The sequence below is a fragment of the Lacerta agilis genome, chromosome 4 (genome assembly GCF_009819535.1).
Source record: "Lacerta agilis isolate rLacAgi1 chromosome 4, rLacAgi1.pri, whole genome shotgun sequence".
Taxonomy (NCBI): Eukaryota; Metazoa; Chordata; class Lepidosauria; order Squamata; family Lacertidae; genus Lacerta; species Lacerta agilis.
The window spans coordinates 70,606,407-70,623,057 of NC_046315.1; the positions used below are offsets into that span (position 1 = coordinate 70,606,407).

The window sequence follows — 16,651 nt, forward strand, 5'->3', positions numbered from 1 at the left end:
TCTGGCTTGGTTCCCAATCCTCCCTCCCTGCCCCCCCCAATTGTGTCTGATTCAGAGCCTGATCCCACAGCTCACGGCTCATCCCAGTTGTGTGTCCAAATTTTGTCTGTGACATGGTTCTCAAGAAATGGTGTGCCTGACATAGGAATCAATAACCACGTTACACATTGCCAAGTTCTGATAATATGCGCTTTTATTTGTATTCAGAAATACAAATGTTAGAATCAAAATACAAATATAAATATTGGTCTAGATGCACAGCCCTACCTCTTTAACACAAAATTGGGTGCATGTGTCTTTAAGAGGGCAGCTTTCTATTGGAAATGCTTGTGTAGGGAATAAAAGATGGCTGGCTTTATTGGACTGGTTGGGGCTTTATGTGAACATTACTAAAATTGCTACCTAAGCTAAAATGGCATACTGGCACTAGTGCTACCTGTATTAATCAAGGCACATTTTGGGCACAGAATTATACTTTCAGTTCACTAAAACATCACAAGCTGTACTGCTAATGAAGAAGGGAAAACCAGTTTTAAAATAATGAACCTTCTGTAGTTTTTGTATGTAATTCTTTTTTCTTTTTTGAAAAAATTGTGTTGTAGTTCAACAGTATTCCAAATCAAAATGACTATCAGGTAAGCTGCAAAACAGACAGTACAGTTGGGTGTGTTTGCTTTCTTTTCACTAAGTTAACTATAACTTTAATTGTTGTATTATTATGGTACAATATTTTGCAGTGAATGACAACACAAGTAAAGAGTTTGATCCTGCAAATTCTCTATCCAAGAATATTTTCAAGCCTGTTTGTTCCTTTTGTGTACAATTTTGATTATTTGGTTCTTTTTGAAGTGTCACAGTAAAAAGAAGATGCATACCTTGGCTTTCAAATATATTTAAAAATCGAGTCGGATCCCTTAATATGGATAGATCCAGAAGTGTGTTTTTGGCTTCTTCCTGATAACTAATTTTAAAATATGTGTATGTAGAACCTCCACAAGAATTTAATTTCATTTTGGGGTACTTACTGAAAAACCTAAGTATATTGGCACATTATGGCTTTGTCACAATTGACAAGGGAGTGGACAGATTTTTCTTCCTGATCTGATGTTAAATTATTTTCTTTAACCTTGTAATATTGCAAGTCAACTGAAGCAATTTGGGGAGGGGGGATTTTTTGAGTGTGGATAATTTAGAGAATAATTTGTAGCAAGCTGCAGAGAGTTGGCACAACTTTTGTATAGACTATTAAATTGGGTAGACATGACACATTGCTCAGTGATCTAGAGGCGGGCGTAAGAAAGACTTGTCTCACTGGATTTAAGCAAGGTCAGTCTAGTTCAGCATTCTTTTCCCAACAGTTCCCAATTTTATACCTTCAACAGAGCTAGATGATGCTTCTGGGAGTACACAGCAAGCCATGATGCAAATGACCATAATCTTACTCTCTGTTTCTTCCATCTGATATTCAGTGCTCTACTGCCCCTGAATGGGAAGGTTGCATTTCATTGTCATGGCTGATAATTCTTGATAGATAGACCTATCTTCAGTCTATACAACTGCCTTGCAACACTTCCTAATTCATCTTTGGTAGATTATCTATGTGACGATGAAATGTCCAACGCTAATTTCCACTTCTTTGACTGAGCTTTGTGAGTCATGCAAAAATACTTGGAATGAAGGAAAAAGAGAGGACTACCCATGGAACTCTGAAACAAAACTGAAAAGCTCAGTCATTCACCTCCTTTCTTTGCAAATGCTTTTCTATTGGCTCATTCATCTCTAATTCACCTGGGACTTTAGCAGTGATAAGGTTAATGATAAGGTCTTGAGGCATTGTGGTCATTTTTGGATATGTGCATGTCTTGTGGGAGATGAAAAATGAATTCAGTTTGAAAATAAGAGGAAGAGAAAAGGTTGGTGGGTGGTTCTAATTGGATTGTCTTCTTCCTCCAATGGTCCATATCTTGGTCTGGGAAATGTGAGTTCTGCAAGCTACATGAGTCACATATCCAAAGTAAGGTGTGTAGGCAGCATATAAAAATATTTTATAGTACTTTTACGTTTCTTCTCTTGAAAGCATAACACTTGTTCGATTAAGTAGCACTTTTTAAAAGTGAAAGAATCACCATGGAATTACTATGTGGATACTTTATCACCTCAAAAAATAAAGACTGAAGGAAAATCTCAGTTTTGCACTTTGGGATAATGGTAGTCATCAAATGTCTGAATAATCTGAGCTTTCCTCACTGAATGAAGATGTTCTACGAGAGGAACTTCAATGATTATCTTTGAACAACATCTAAAGCAGGGCTGGAGAACTTCCCATCAGCCCCAGTTAGTATGCCAAATGTTCAGGGATGATGGGAGTTGTAGTGCAACAACATCAGGAGGGCTACAGATTCCTCAACCTTGCTTTAGATGCTGCTCAACAATTAAGTGAAGTTGACCTGCACATACTTTACACAAGAATACAGCAGCACCAAATGTCATTGTTTAATATGTAGTCCAAATATTACGGTATTATTTCCCCCTAAAGCATACCGGTAGTTTAAAAAGTTTGGACCAATTCTATTCATCACTGTGCTAAGAAAACTTCCCATACAATTGCGGACTAAGATCACAGCACTGATACTGGCGTCCTTCTGTTGGTTTTGGAACTGGACTCCAGTCTTCCCACCACAGCAGCTATCAGTCCTTCTGCACTGACAGCTGCCTCCTGCCTCCTGCCCCTGCTCTATCACTCATTATAGGTCAATTGTGAGGTCTTGTCAGTTCTAGAGGGAAGGCGGAAGGGGACAGCATCCCCTCTCTAGACCTCTCATGCTGCATCATCTATGCCTTTTTGGTCCATTGATATTACAAAGGCCATACAAATTTGTGTCAACTAGCTACAATTGTAAGGACGCGGGCTTCTTGAATTCTGAAAAATTGATATTAAGCTGCAGCAGATCAACTCAGCAGTGTTGCATTGTATTCTACAACCTGCTCCTTTTACGGTGTTTGATCTGATTTGGTGACATGGTAAACAAACCATTGTTTAATGAGACTGCATAAATATGCAGGTTCCCAGAGAGGAGCTCATGTTTCGGCTCAGCATCTTCCAAACTAGGGTTCCTGGTTAAGCTCTTGCCTCACTAACCCCAAGCTGTAGTCAAGGGAGTCTGCACATTTGCATTATCTGGCTAAGCCATACGTTGGCTTACCATGTCATGCAAAACTGCCCTTTGTCTATCCTCCCCCTTTTGGAGAAGGATGTATTTTGGCCTATGTTCACTTATAGTAGTGTGATTTGTTCCAAATGCTATATACAGTATCAAGAGCATAAAAAATAATATTCTAAAATTACTTGAGTTGGCTTCTCTGTCTTTGATCGCATTTTTTCCTGCAAATCCCATTTTGAAGGGACCACTGAGGCTTCATTTCCTTGGGAGAAATAAATGACAAAGAATAGCTGGAAATGGAAACAAATGAGAAATCAATACGCCAATTAATTCAGACATGCTGTATAGCATTTTAGCTCATAGGTTAAGGGTCTAGTACAAGGACCACTTAGTGTAGTGCTGCTTATTTGAGAACCAAGGGAATGGAGAGTTGCAGTTCTTGTCCAGCATAAGTGGCTTGCAAATTACAGGCAATGGGCTGAATCAACAAAATATTGTATAGTGCAGTTATGTTCATCTACCTGTGAGTGCAGATGGGGTTTATTTTTTTTTTTTTATGGGGGGGGGAAGAGAATGAATTTGGCATTGGTGGATAATTGAGCCATGAATTCCATAAAAACAAGAATGCTTCTACGAGGCACTAAATGCTCAACAAATGCCGCTTTTAATATTATGGGGAAACATGATTGCTGGTTGCCAGTTGACATAAGGTTCTGCAATGGGGGGGGGGGAGTTCTGATATGTGAAACGTTCGCTTCTACTAGACAAAAATTGGCAATAAAGGGCAGAAGATCCTTGTTGCTTATTTTACAGCATATCTTAATTATAAAGCAAGGGTTTTTAGTGTCAAAGAACAATCCCTATGAATTCCGCTTGCCCTTTCCTTTAAAACTTTTAATTGCTTCTATGTGGCAAAATAAAATATAAAATACTTGGACAAGCATTGTCACCAGTGCTTGCAAATTATGTTTCTTTCCTTCCATTATTTTCAAAAGCCAAGGGATGCGTTAACAGTTGCTTGGAAGAGATATCACAACAACAGTTAGAACTTATTATCACAGTTGGATCCACCAGCTCCAGATTAAAATGGCACCTCCTTGTCATTAGTGGGAATAAGGAAAATAAATGACTTGTGCAGTTATGTTTATAGGGTTATGGGGTGAAATTACTGCTACATTTCTTTCCACTGAATATTTTCAGGGAAGGGAGTAGCATTATTTCGCCAGCCATCTAGTTGACCACTGTGAAAACAGGAGGCTGAACTAGATGGACCATTGGCCTGATCCAGCAGGCTCGTCTTATGTTCTTACTCGGCCAAATCACTAGAATGGATCATGGAAGCCCAAAAATGCATCTTCATTTCAGTAGGATCCAGCAAGCTGGAACTCTTAGTAAAAGGTAAAGGGAACCCTGACCATTAGGTCCAGTCGCGAATGACTCTGGGGTTGCAGCACTCATCTCGCTTTACTGGCTGAGGGAGGCGGCATACAGCTTCCAGGTCATATGGCCAGCATGACTAAGCCACTTCTGGCGAACCAGAGCAGCGCACGGAAATGCCGTTTAACTTCCCGCTGGAGTGGTACCTATTTATCTACTTGCACTTTGACGTGCTTTCAAACTGCTCGGTTGGCAGGAGCAGGGACCGAGCAATGGGAGCTCACCCCGTCATGGGGATTTGAACCGCCGACCTTCTGATTGACAAGCCCTAGGATCTGTGGTTTAACCCACAGCACCACCCATGTCAGGGGAGCGCTTAGTGCTGAACCCTATTTTCTCCACATGAGCCCTGAAAGTGGAGCAGCATTTTTGACTCCCTTCTTGGTTTTTTGTGTTTGTTTAATAAGCTTGCTTCGTTATGAGAGGGGATCTTCCTATGATAAATAGTGTAGGTAGCACTGCCACCAGCTTCTCTGGGTAGGGCTCTTCCTTTAGCTTATTGGCCCACTGATGCAGCCACATTAGGCGATGGAATACCATACGGCAGTGCCCCTACGGATGCTCTCCTTGCCCTGGCAAGTGTGCTGCTGTCATGTGACCCTGGTAAACGAGGCTTTTGGTGTTGGAGGGGCAGTAGTACAGGGGTGGGCAGCACCTTCCCATTTCAGCTTAGACAGTGAAATGGGATGGGGGCACCTCTGCTTATGGCAACAGCGTTGCAATTCACAGCCTGCCATAGTCACAGCCTGTTATTGCCTCTGCTTAAATGATGTTACATCCATGTCATTCCAGAGGCATTTTTCTTCTCGCGCACAATAATCTCTGACTGCAGCATCATTCAAACAGTCCGCTGAACCACCATCATTACAATTTCCAGATCAGGTCCAATGCTCTGGAAAACAACAGGACCCAGATCCATTCTAGAAATGGTTTCAGCCCTGGCAAAAGTCAGTGTTCTGGCACAAAGTCAGCTGTGGCCCATGCTTAATTCTGGGACAAATAGATCAAGGCAAAAGTTAGCTCAAGGCCATATGCTTTTTCACATCTCCCTATAAGGTACTTGAAGAATGCATCCTAGGAAAGAAGAAACGCTGGAAAAGTGGTTGCTTCAATGCCCTCCAGCACTGGTGATCAATTGGCTAAACTTCATTAACTGAAGGAAGTTCCTATCAGGGGCACAAGGTGACATCAAACATCAGAGTAGCTAAAACCCATTTATTTCAATGGATCAGCTTTGAATATGAGTTGTTTGGACATGGATTCTTGTGTACAATAATTACCAGAACTAACACGAGCACAACAGTGCACAGTCATGGAAAATGGTAGGGAAGAGCTGAGAAGCTTACATAGGCCCTTGAACTGTCCATTACTCCCTAAAGAGGGCATCCTCATGCTGTTATAATTATGGCACCACATACCCAAATTGCAAATCATTTTACTTCATGCTGATGCCAATGAGATTAAGTGAATTGCATGCTTGTCTCTATCTGGTTTTGTTGTGCTTGATACTCTCTTCAGAGGTAATTCGTAACACACAAGGAAAATAGGCAATGTTTCTATGAGTTCTGTTTTGTTGGAAGTGGGGTTTTGCTCATTGATCACTTACCTGAATCTAGTTTCTCTAGGTGCATTATTCTTTAAAGCGAGCAATTTATTTTAAGCTGTGCCGGATCACCAAAGTCTTGCTATACTCAAGCCATGTAATAGCTATCTGGTTCCAGAAATGCAGGCACAGGAATTTGGAAGGCAAGCAAAGGAACCAGTAATAAATTCAATGGATCAAAGTGGAAACGAGGACAATGAAGAGGCAATAGATCATATGAAAGGAGGAAGACCTCAACATATCTCATAAGCAGTCTACCACACAAATGCCAGTATGGTGCCATAAACCAAGTCAATGACTGTTTTCAGAGGGCAGATGCCATGGAACTTTTAGTTACATGATGTTTTTTGTGTGTGTGTGTTGGGGGGGAATGACCATGATCCTGCCAAAGATAAATATTTTTAAGTTTCATTGATTTCAATGCAAATAGTAGTTTAATTCTCTCCAGGTGCTACCATTGGCTTCCACCTGTGTTTGGAAGCATTGTTGAATTTTTGAGGATGAGGATTCCTGTCTACATTTGGTTATATTAGACACTCAGGTTATGTATGTGTACAAATTTAGATATGCCATGCTCAATGATTCATACAAGAAATCTCTCTCATAGGGTGAAGGATGAAAATTGAAAGCCAATTTTCATAAGAAAATTGGTTTAAGAGACTTCCAGACCCCTGAATTTTGACCTGTAGATGCATTGTCTGCACTATTTTCATAACACACTTGTTTTGTAACAAGATAGGATAAATGTCTTGCATGAATGTGTGTGGCACAGGGGTAAGATCTTTACCACCCAGGCAGCCCAAGATTTCTGTGAGGTTTTTTTTTCCCTTGCCAAAGTTAGGAAATCAGTCACTTCTGATCAGATGAGGTACTTTGGTAAAAGAGCATTTTAAGCCGCAAATGATGTTGTTTGTTAATTACACAATTAATTGTCCAGATAAGGCACGGTATTGTGACTGAATCCCAATAGAAAACTAATGCTAGACTATAAAAGCAATGTCCTATAAAATGAGAGTTCTGTTTACATATTTTTATGTAACTGGGGGGAAAGTGTGGCTTTCCCCCTTCTATAACAGAGGTGAGAAGCCTTTGGCCCTCCATTTGCTGTTGGATTTCAACTCCCATCAGCCTCAGCCAGCATAGTTTATGGTCAGGGATGATGAGACTTATAGTCCAGCTATATCTGAAGTGCCACAGCTTCACTATCGCCCTTCTATAGAAATGAATGTCTAACTTCCTGTTGAAGGTCATGGAGCTGGATTACATTTTTGTTCTTTTTCAAAGAAAGGCTCAGTGCAGTTACCAATGATCAGAATCTAATGTGGTCCACTGAAATGCACAGATTTTCATTGGATAGAGTGTTTGCAGGATCTGTTGCTAGGCAATAACTAGCTTGGTTTTCATACTTATGTTAGCAATTCAGGGGTGTTTTTTTATTTCTTTGTTTTTGCAATGATAACTCATGTTCTTACCAGATGTCCATGACTTTTAGTACACATGTGTGTAGACTCTTCTACATTTCACAGCTTTTAGAAAAATATGAACTGAACTCAAAAACACCTCCCCATCCACAAACCTACATAAGAAGAAAAGACTGAAGTCTTTTGATTTTTTTAAAAAAACACAGTAGCATAACCCAAACAAATTAATATTTTGGTCTAAGATAAATATTTCAGAGTATCTTAGGACAGAGTTTAATGAAGTGCTCTCCTATCCTTGTGATGGAGTTTTGCTCTCAAAAACGGAATTCATTTAACATATTAGAAACATAGGAGGCTGCTTTTTACCAAGTCAGACCAATAGTAAGTATCATTTGCCATGACTGGTAATGGTTCTCTAGGGTTTCGCATGGGAACTGGTCCTGTGTAAAACCCTGAAGAGATGCCAGATTGAACTTGGGACCTTTTGTATGCAAAATGACCACAATGCTCTACCACTGAGCTGTGGCCCTTCCCTTGCTTTTCTCTGCTTCTATGTCAGAACTTCACTTAAATTTGTTTTTAAAAAATACAGTGTTTGAAATTAAGTATTCATTTCTTTTTTTAAAAAAATCAAGAAAATTCCATTTCCTATATTTCTCATACTATAGTTTCCAACGTGCTCTTGAGACTCAGTCTCGCCTTCCCAATTTCAGAAGAAAATGAAAATAAATAGAACAATATGAACTGTGCACCACAGGCAATCATATCCATTTTGGAATAAGCAAAATTAAGGGTACAAATTGACAGAAAAAGGCATTTGATGGTATTGAGAGTACACTTTTGAAAATGCCATTCTTTTCAAAGTTGGTGGAGTTTTTTTTTTTGACAGAAGTAATACTTAAAACTTTTAAAAAAGAAAATGTAGATATTTTGGCACATTTATACAGGACTCTTGGAAGGGCTATGAGGGTCTTCACAAAAGTGAACAGTTTGCACAACACAAAAAATGTGACACTTTCAGCAATTTAATGTCTGTGTTCCAAAAGTACAAAACACATTTCCAGTTTAAAATCTATTAGTAGTTTTTAAAAAATCCCAATATCTCTTCATCCATAATAACTTTTCAAAATGCACTGTTTATTACAACTGAAGCGGCAATATTTCACTTCTTTCCCAAGAAAATCCTGTTTGAACACATAAGGCTTCTGTTGTGCCAATACAGAGGAATGCTTACCAGTGCTGCTACTCCAAAGTGTGTGGAATTCCTTCACTAACAAGCACTCCCCCCCCATTCCTATCCAATTCATGAACTCCAAGGATAGCACATAGAGATTAGGCCTTTCCAATGGAATGATTGGGGGCCCTTGAATGTGCAAGGGATAACATGTGAGCTCACATGGAATGGTGATAGGCAGAGCAATTCTATACTCACATTTATGTTGGTCATCTGTTGGTGTGACGTCATCTCCACTGTCAGAGTGGCGTTTTTGCCACTTCCTAAATCCAGTCAGCTGGCATAACTCAGGTATAGAATTGCACTCCGAGGTACACGAGTTTTTTATTCTGCCCCGGCAGAATAAAACAAAACAGGACGCACCAATAGCTTTCCCTCACTCCTAAATATCCACGAAAAAGAAACTCTAATGTATGGAAGAAATTTAATGGTAGCCTGCAATTAATCACATCCTCCTAGTGCTATTATATAGTGAACCGTACACCCAATCAGCTACAATCTGCTACACTACCATAAACAAGCTAAGCCTTATCAAGATTCAAGTACGTTATTCTAGAAATAATTTCCTGCAGTGTTCAACCAGTCAGATTAATTTCACACCTTGTATTAAAGGGGTGCTACATTAGTAACACCAACACCTCTATATTCGTGAGAAGCAAATGTTTAGGTTTCAATTCAATCATACATTTTTTTTTTAAAAAAAACCTCAAATTAAAACCAAGAAAAAAAGATTATAAATCCCATGAAACGGATATCAGTGGCTTTTCAATGAACATCATAGATAGTCCACACCAATAAACATTTGATCCCAGAATGTATTTAAAAGTTGGTGGGAATAATGTACGAATGAGTACTTGTCTTCAGCCTTCTTGCCTGAACGCTACATAGCAATTGGTAACCCAGGGGGGAAAAACACACACCAGCAAATCCTCCATTCTGTAGGAACAATAAATAAACATTTGTTATACAATAGTGTCTGGTGTACTTAACAAAATAATAATAATTAATAATCTCATACTTGAAATGAATATTTTATTTTTGTTTTGTTTTTTTCAGGCAAAGGTGTAAATAAAATCTTCTCTCTCTCTGATGACAAAGCGTAAGGTGACCTTTACTCTGTGCGATGACACTGGCCAGGTCCTTATCTTCCACATGTTCTCCATCCCTAAGAAGTGTGAAAACACAGTTTCCTTAACTGTTTCTAGAGATAGAGGTATCCAACCCAGTACACCAAGTTAAACAGCAGGAATGATGTAGGGAAGAAGACTCTTGAATAAGAGTCTAGTTCTAAGATGTCTATGTGTATCCTTCCTTTCCGCCATGAACCGGATTTACATTCTTCGTAACAGCAGAAAAAGCTCTGGCAGTCCTTCCCATCCAGACATTCATAGATACAATTGTCTTCAAATTCTTGCCAGTACATGGCATTATTCAATGCGATGACTGTAGGAGGAGGTCTCATCTCTAGTACAGAATAGTTCTAGGTGGGGGAAAGAGAGGACAGAAGAGATAGTACCTTGGCTACTATAGGGACATCAGAGTTTTGGCATGCAGAAACTTTGGGCTGGTCTAGACAAGCAGAGAAATCATGGAGTGCAGACATCCCCCTAGGGACTGTACCACTTCAGCATTCAGGAAGGAATGGTACAGCTTAACTGTACCATGCCCATAGCTTTCATTGATAAACTCTGCATGGTGAAAAAGCTGCACAGCGGGCTAGCGCCGAATACTAACAACTCAAGTCTTAAGGTTAATAGACACATTCTTTTTGTTGAATAAAAACCTGTGTTTTTGTATTAAGGCAAACTATAAAGAAGCATCAAGGTGAAGCACTTATTTACTTCAGTTTTATGTCAATTTGTATGCATAAAGCTCAGGGGAAGAAGAAAGCAGAAGAAAATATTTCCATTCATAGCAACATTTTAGGCTGTATTAATTTTTTTAAAAAAGAAGTTAAAAAACCGTACTCACCATCATGTGCCCAAAACTGACATCAGGTAGCTCAAGTAAAAGAAATCAGAGAATAAGAAGAAAAACTCAGAAGAAATGACATGACTAGAATACACATTATATGGTGTAAACATTTATACTGTTTTTGCCAGTTTCTCAATTATCAAAGAGGAGGGGAGTTTCGATACAGAATGTGAGGGTCTTAGACCTCACATTTTCACATTCTGTATCTAAACTGAATTATCCAGTTCCTGTCTGTGGGCAAGATCCAACCCAAATTAAGCCCCTTTCACTTCCATGGGTTTCAACGAGAAGCAATAAAATGTGAGCTTAATTTAAAATCAATGGGATTCACGGGTCATGAATCAGGCTGTTATGTTTAATGACATAGGGATGCTCCCCATGCTTCATCCATGGCATTAAAACATTAAAGAAAGAATATATATCACTACTTCAGAGAAGGATGAATACATCACTGAGCTACTTGAAACTTTTACATATTAATGTCCTGCCTGGAGGCAAAGGCACGTATTAACCCTTCCCCTGTGACTTAGAGGGGAAAAAAGTATCACAATACCTTTTTATTTGTAAAAAATAATAATGTAAAGCCAAGGCTACAAAACCTTGGGAATTGTAAAATTTCAATATGGTCTGTGTAAAGCAGAAGAGAGAGCTTCTATGCTTTTGTGAATAGAAAAATTGCCGCAACTTTATGCCCGCCAGATGTTCTGGACTACAACTCCCATCCACACCAGTCAACATGCCCAAGGGAGGATAGGAGTTGTAGAACAAAATATCTGGAGGGTACCAGGTTGGGAAAGTCTGTTCAATTGTGTTGCAATCCATAGTCCAATTCTTCTCTTGGGCCACTTTCACACCTTTTAAAGAGCTGTGGTGCCACTTAAAGCAGGCATAGATTCCCCCCAAAGAATTCTGGGGACTGTAGTTTCCTAAAGGTCTTGAGAATCGTTAGGAGACCTCTGTTTGCCTCACAGAACTACACTTCTCCAGTGTTCCCCAGAAAGAGGTATTGACTGTTAAACCACTCTCGGAATTGCATGAGTTATTATTATACCAACAAGTGGAGAAAAATTTCCATGCAAACCTCCTGCCCTGGTTTCTAATGTTCAGGGATGCTCATTGTTGTGTCACAGCACGTTCACTGGTGCAAATGAAATTTAATGTGACATGCTAGCATATTAGCCGAAAAGCCACTTTCCCACAATGCAACAGGTTAAAGGAACATCGGGAAACAGCACAGAAGCACTATCATAATAATTTGGAAAATTTGCACAATATTTCCTGCATCTGAATATTTCCCGCATGTTGCAGAGGAGTGAAAACATCGGGTACCACTCAACATCTGTTAATTCGGAAGTTTAGTTCCCCACTTCCCCCACCTCATCTTACCGACTTTTTCTTCTTTGTGCAGTGTGGCTTTCTGCAACTCGAGTAGTAGTTGAGGGTGGCATATTCCATCAGAGCGGCAAACACAAATAAGAAGCACACAGTCACAAAGAGGTCCATGGCAGTGACGTAGGAAACACGGGGCAAGGAGTTTCTTGCAATGGTGCTGAGAGTGGTCATGGTTAATACAGTGGTGATACCTGAAAATGAAAGCATGTCTTTTCATGTTTTTGAAAGGAAAACACACCCAGATGCAGAACAGAACTGTGATTCAATTATTGTTCCCTCTTTGAAGAAAGATGACTTCATTCTTCATGGGCTTCACAAGTCGCAATATAGTTTGATAGGACTTTTTTTTTTGTAAAGAAAAGAAAAGCAGATCAGTGTGAAGCCAAAACAGAACAGAATAGAGGGATCTGCCCCTTTTTATTTAAACAGTCAGTGCCACTTGTAAGCAAAGGTCAGTTATTGATTGGCTTTCCAATCAATCTGCGCAGTCTAAATTGTGCGACTGGATCACAAATGATCGATTATTACTGTTGATTTATCAATCGCTGCCTAAGCCACCATCTCAAGGCGATTTGCACATAAGATAATTAGAAACAGTTAAAAACCACGAAACAGCAAATATATTTAAACAAGTCTAAAACTAGAACAAGTGGGCGCTCATAGCAAAGGCTCATTTATTTAGCTTGGGAAGCCTGTCAACTTGGGGAAAGTGTCTTCAGTTGTTTCCAGACAGTGCAAATAGTGGCCCCCACAGATATCTCAACAGCAGTGCTATTCAACAGAAGAGGGGGAGGCACAGAAAAAGCCCTGCTCCAAGTTAGTGTGGAGCAGGTTTCTGAGCTCTTGTGGTTCCACTGGAAAAACTGTTTTTTCCAGTGGGTGGGTGCTATAACGTTACTAAAACAGAAAAAGAGCAACAGGTGGTTTTCTGGTGGAAAGCCTCAGCAGATCAGGTACAACCTACGTGTCTTATGTTGCTTGCTTCTGACATATGTTGAAGATCTCAAGGTATCATATACTGTAGAATTATACCTTAATCAAATGATTTGGGAGCTCCAGATAAAATGAATTATTTTCCATTTCTCTCCCCCACTCCCTATCCACTTTCTGATTATCTTCATTATTTCATCGTAAAAAGTACCACATACTAAGACCTTTGCTGAGGGGATAAAGCCCTCTCTTCATACCACCAAGAGCAGCTGCCAAGAGCACTGGTATTTTCACTAATTAATTTCACTGAGCGAAATTTCTCTCTGATGTATCTCAACTGAGGTTAATAGGAGTTACACCCGGGGAGCTTTTGGCCCACTGAGACTCTCTATTCATTCTGTCCAATTAACATTAATGATATAGAGGCATAAGGATGTTTTCAGCAGGCAGCCTTTGGCCATATTGTAAACAAATGTATTTTTGGAATCAGGCACTCTACTATTTCGCCTGGGAGGGTTTCCACTTTCAGACTTAAATAAATGCCCAACTATGAAACAAACAGAACTGATGGCTGTCCTTTAAAAAAAGCTTGCCTGAAACTGACCACAGTGGAATAGTGGATGGGTGCTTTAATAGAAGACCTTTAGACTGCCATTCTATCCCTATTTGCCCAGGAATAAGCTCCACCGGACTTAATGGGACTTACTGTTGAGTGGATATGTACAGGATTACACCACATAGTGTTGTGCTTAGAGTATTGGACTCGAACAGTGGCTCCCCAAATGGGCAGTACTGCCCCCTGGGGGTGGTGGGATTACCTAGGGAAGCACTGAAAGCCGGGGGGTGGTGGGGCACAGGAAATGACTATTAAAAAGCTGGAATCACTGGTTCAAGTTCACCAGCTTTGTGGAATTGATCAAACTAAATAGTTCCAACTGGATTTTGAGCAAATGTGCAAATAATTGCTACTGTTTTGAATGTGCTTGTTTTATTATCTTCCTTAGTGGTTCATTCCATTCGCCATGTTGAATAATGCTTTTTATAGGCACGTTAGGGGGCACTGGGGATGAGTTTATGGAGCCAAGGGGGTGCTGCCTTGAAAAAAATTGGGAGCCGCTGGACTAGAGCTAGGACTAGGACCAGGCAGACAATGGTTCAAATTCCCATTCAGCTATGGAACTCACCACATGACCTTAGGCCAAGAACAGTCTCTCAGTCTAGGTTACCTCACATGGTTCTTGTGAGGATAATATAGGAAGAAAGAGAACCATGTGTGCCATCTTGACATGCTTGGGAAAAAGTTGGGATATAAATGCAATACTCAATATATACATAAAAGCTCTGTGGGTTAAACCACAGAGCCTAGGGCTTACTGATCGGAAGGTTGGCGGTTCGAATCCCCGTGATGGGGGGTGAGCTCCCGTTGCTCGGTCCCTGCTCCTGCCAACCTAGCAGTTTGAAAGCACACAGTGCAAGTAGATAAATAGGTACTGCATTTCCATGCGCTGCTCTGGTTCGCCAGAAAGTGCTGGCCACATGACCTGGAAGCTGTACGCCGGCTCCGCCGGCCAGTAAAGCAAGATGAGCGCTGCAACCCCAGAGTTGTCTGCGACTGGACTTAATGGTCAGGGGTCCCTTTACCCTTTACCTTTGCATAAAAGATCTGATTCATCCCTATATGTCAGTTTCATGTAGATGTGTTTTTGGTTACTGATGCTACAGAGAGCCATTTTACAGATGGAGAATGAAGATACAGTGACTTGATTCAGGCCACACACAGGAAAGCATGCCTCAAGTGATCAATTAAGGGCACATGCTAGCATGAGGACACCTGAGCAAATGCTTCAGAGCAGGACTGGGGTGAACACAACCCTGTCCGCAGCTGATCTCAGTAGGGTGAGCAGGACTGTGTTCACCCTGATCCTGCAACCCACGCTAGCAGCCTCCCCCTTCCTACTGTCTTGAGGCAGGGGGAAGGCAGACAGCAAGGGCTTCAACACTTCAAGCTGCATTCAGACATTCACCTGAACATGCAAAAGACAGAACTGGAGATGGGAAGGGGTGGGCATGCAAGCCTCGCCTGCAATGTTCTCAAGATGCTGTCTGGATTTTTGCACAAAGGGTTCATAGATCAATGTTGAAGTTTGCATTTCATTATGTGGTGACCTTATTTCAATCCAGGTTTTCGGATCTCATCTCTTGACTCAAGTGTGGGTGCACAGGACAAGAAGGGTGCACATTTATTTACAAAAAGATGCCCAAGACGTAATGGGGCAGCCTTGAATTCTGATTTGCACTTCTGCAGCCAAATATCTCCTAACCTTCTCATTTCCCCTTGACCATTCAAATGTTTAAAAGATAATAGTATCCTCTGATTAAACGTCTAACCCATGCCTCCCTTTGATCAGACTGATAACAGAGGTTTGCAGTGATAAGCAAGCTGCTTGTGGAAAGCCAGGGCCAGAGGGCTTTGCTGCCTGCTAAAAAACCACTTGACATTTACACGATCTTTGTTCTTCCATAGAAAGACGAGCATTGTGAAAATCTAATTCAAGAGCATGCTCTGTCATCATTCCATCACACTTTTGATAGAGAAATATTATTCACAGCTGTACCCAATCATTTCTCATTTCTACAACTCTGCCTAATCTAAAGTGGGTAGGGGGGCACACAGAAATTTAGCAATGCCTGTTTCTCATCCCCCTCTTCAATACCACAGTAGTGGCAATATCAAAGTTTTAATATTTGTCCCTCGAGAGCATTACACAACTCTTCCCCTTTCTATATCTGTGGAAAATGCTTTATATGGGGCATAAGTGTGCAGTCCTGTACATAATTACCCAGAAGTAAGCCAATGTGGCATGCATATGTATGTTGAACTGTGTTTTGTGGCATTTTTTGCATATGTATTGCACTAGCAGCCCTTGGAAAATCAGTCTTTGATGGGGATAGATAACCATAATTCCTCCAGAAATTGTTGGACTACAATCCCCATCACTCCTGCCCATTGGTCATACTCGCAGGGGCTGATGGGCATCGTTGTTTAGCATCATCTGAAGCCACAAGTTCTACTTCTTCACCTTGAAATAAAACCCATGACATACACTACAGATGTTATACTTTTTGATGCTATCCGATGGCTGCATTTTTAAATCTCTTCCTCCTGTGTGATTTCCCCCCCCCCCTTTGACTTATCTATTATGAACTACAGCTCCCATCACCCCTGACTATAGCCCAGTAGACATCTGGAAGATCACATATTAAGTCCCCCTGATTTACTGTTTTGCAGATAAGATGCAGCCACAGGGAGGCAGAATCTCCATCTGTATATATTGGCTTTTCTAATAAGGGGGGAAAAAATTCGTGTGGGATATTAGTGTTATCTGGAAGAAATCCTCCCCCACCAACAAATGGTCCTTCTGCAGGAAAGAGAGGCAAGCGTGAGCAGCAGGAGGAGAGACTGGGAACGGTGGGGGCTTACTGGATGGTTGCATTTGAG

At 40.7% G+C, this 16,651-nt stretch overlaps 1 protein-coding gene across 4 annotated transcripts in view; it reads right to left on the bottom strand.

The window, feature by feature from the left end:
* Nucleotides 1–9,225: 9,225 nt before the first annotated feature.
* GABRG3 (gamma-aminobutyric acid type A receptor subunit gamma3) overlaps nt 9,226–16,651 on the bottom strand; it is a 282,385-nt gene continuing 274,959 nt past the window's right edge. For 3 of the 4 annotated variants that reach the window (XM_033147527.1, XM_033147524.1, XM_033147528.1), the window contains 3 exons: nt 12,217–12,413; nt 10,828–10,857; nt 9,226–10,336 (listed from right to left, as the gene is read on the bottom strand). In XM_033147527.1, coding sequence (XP_033003418.1) covers nt 10,058–10,336; nt 10,828–10,857; nt 12,217–12,413 — 506 coding nt within the window. In that variant the 3' untranslated portion in view covers nt 9,226–10,057. The remainder of the gene's footprint in view (nt 10,337–10,827; nt 10,858–12,216; nt 12,414–16,651) is intronic. The other variant, XM_033147526.1, reaches the window with a different exon arrangement.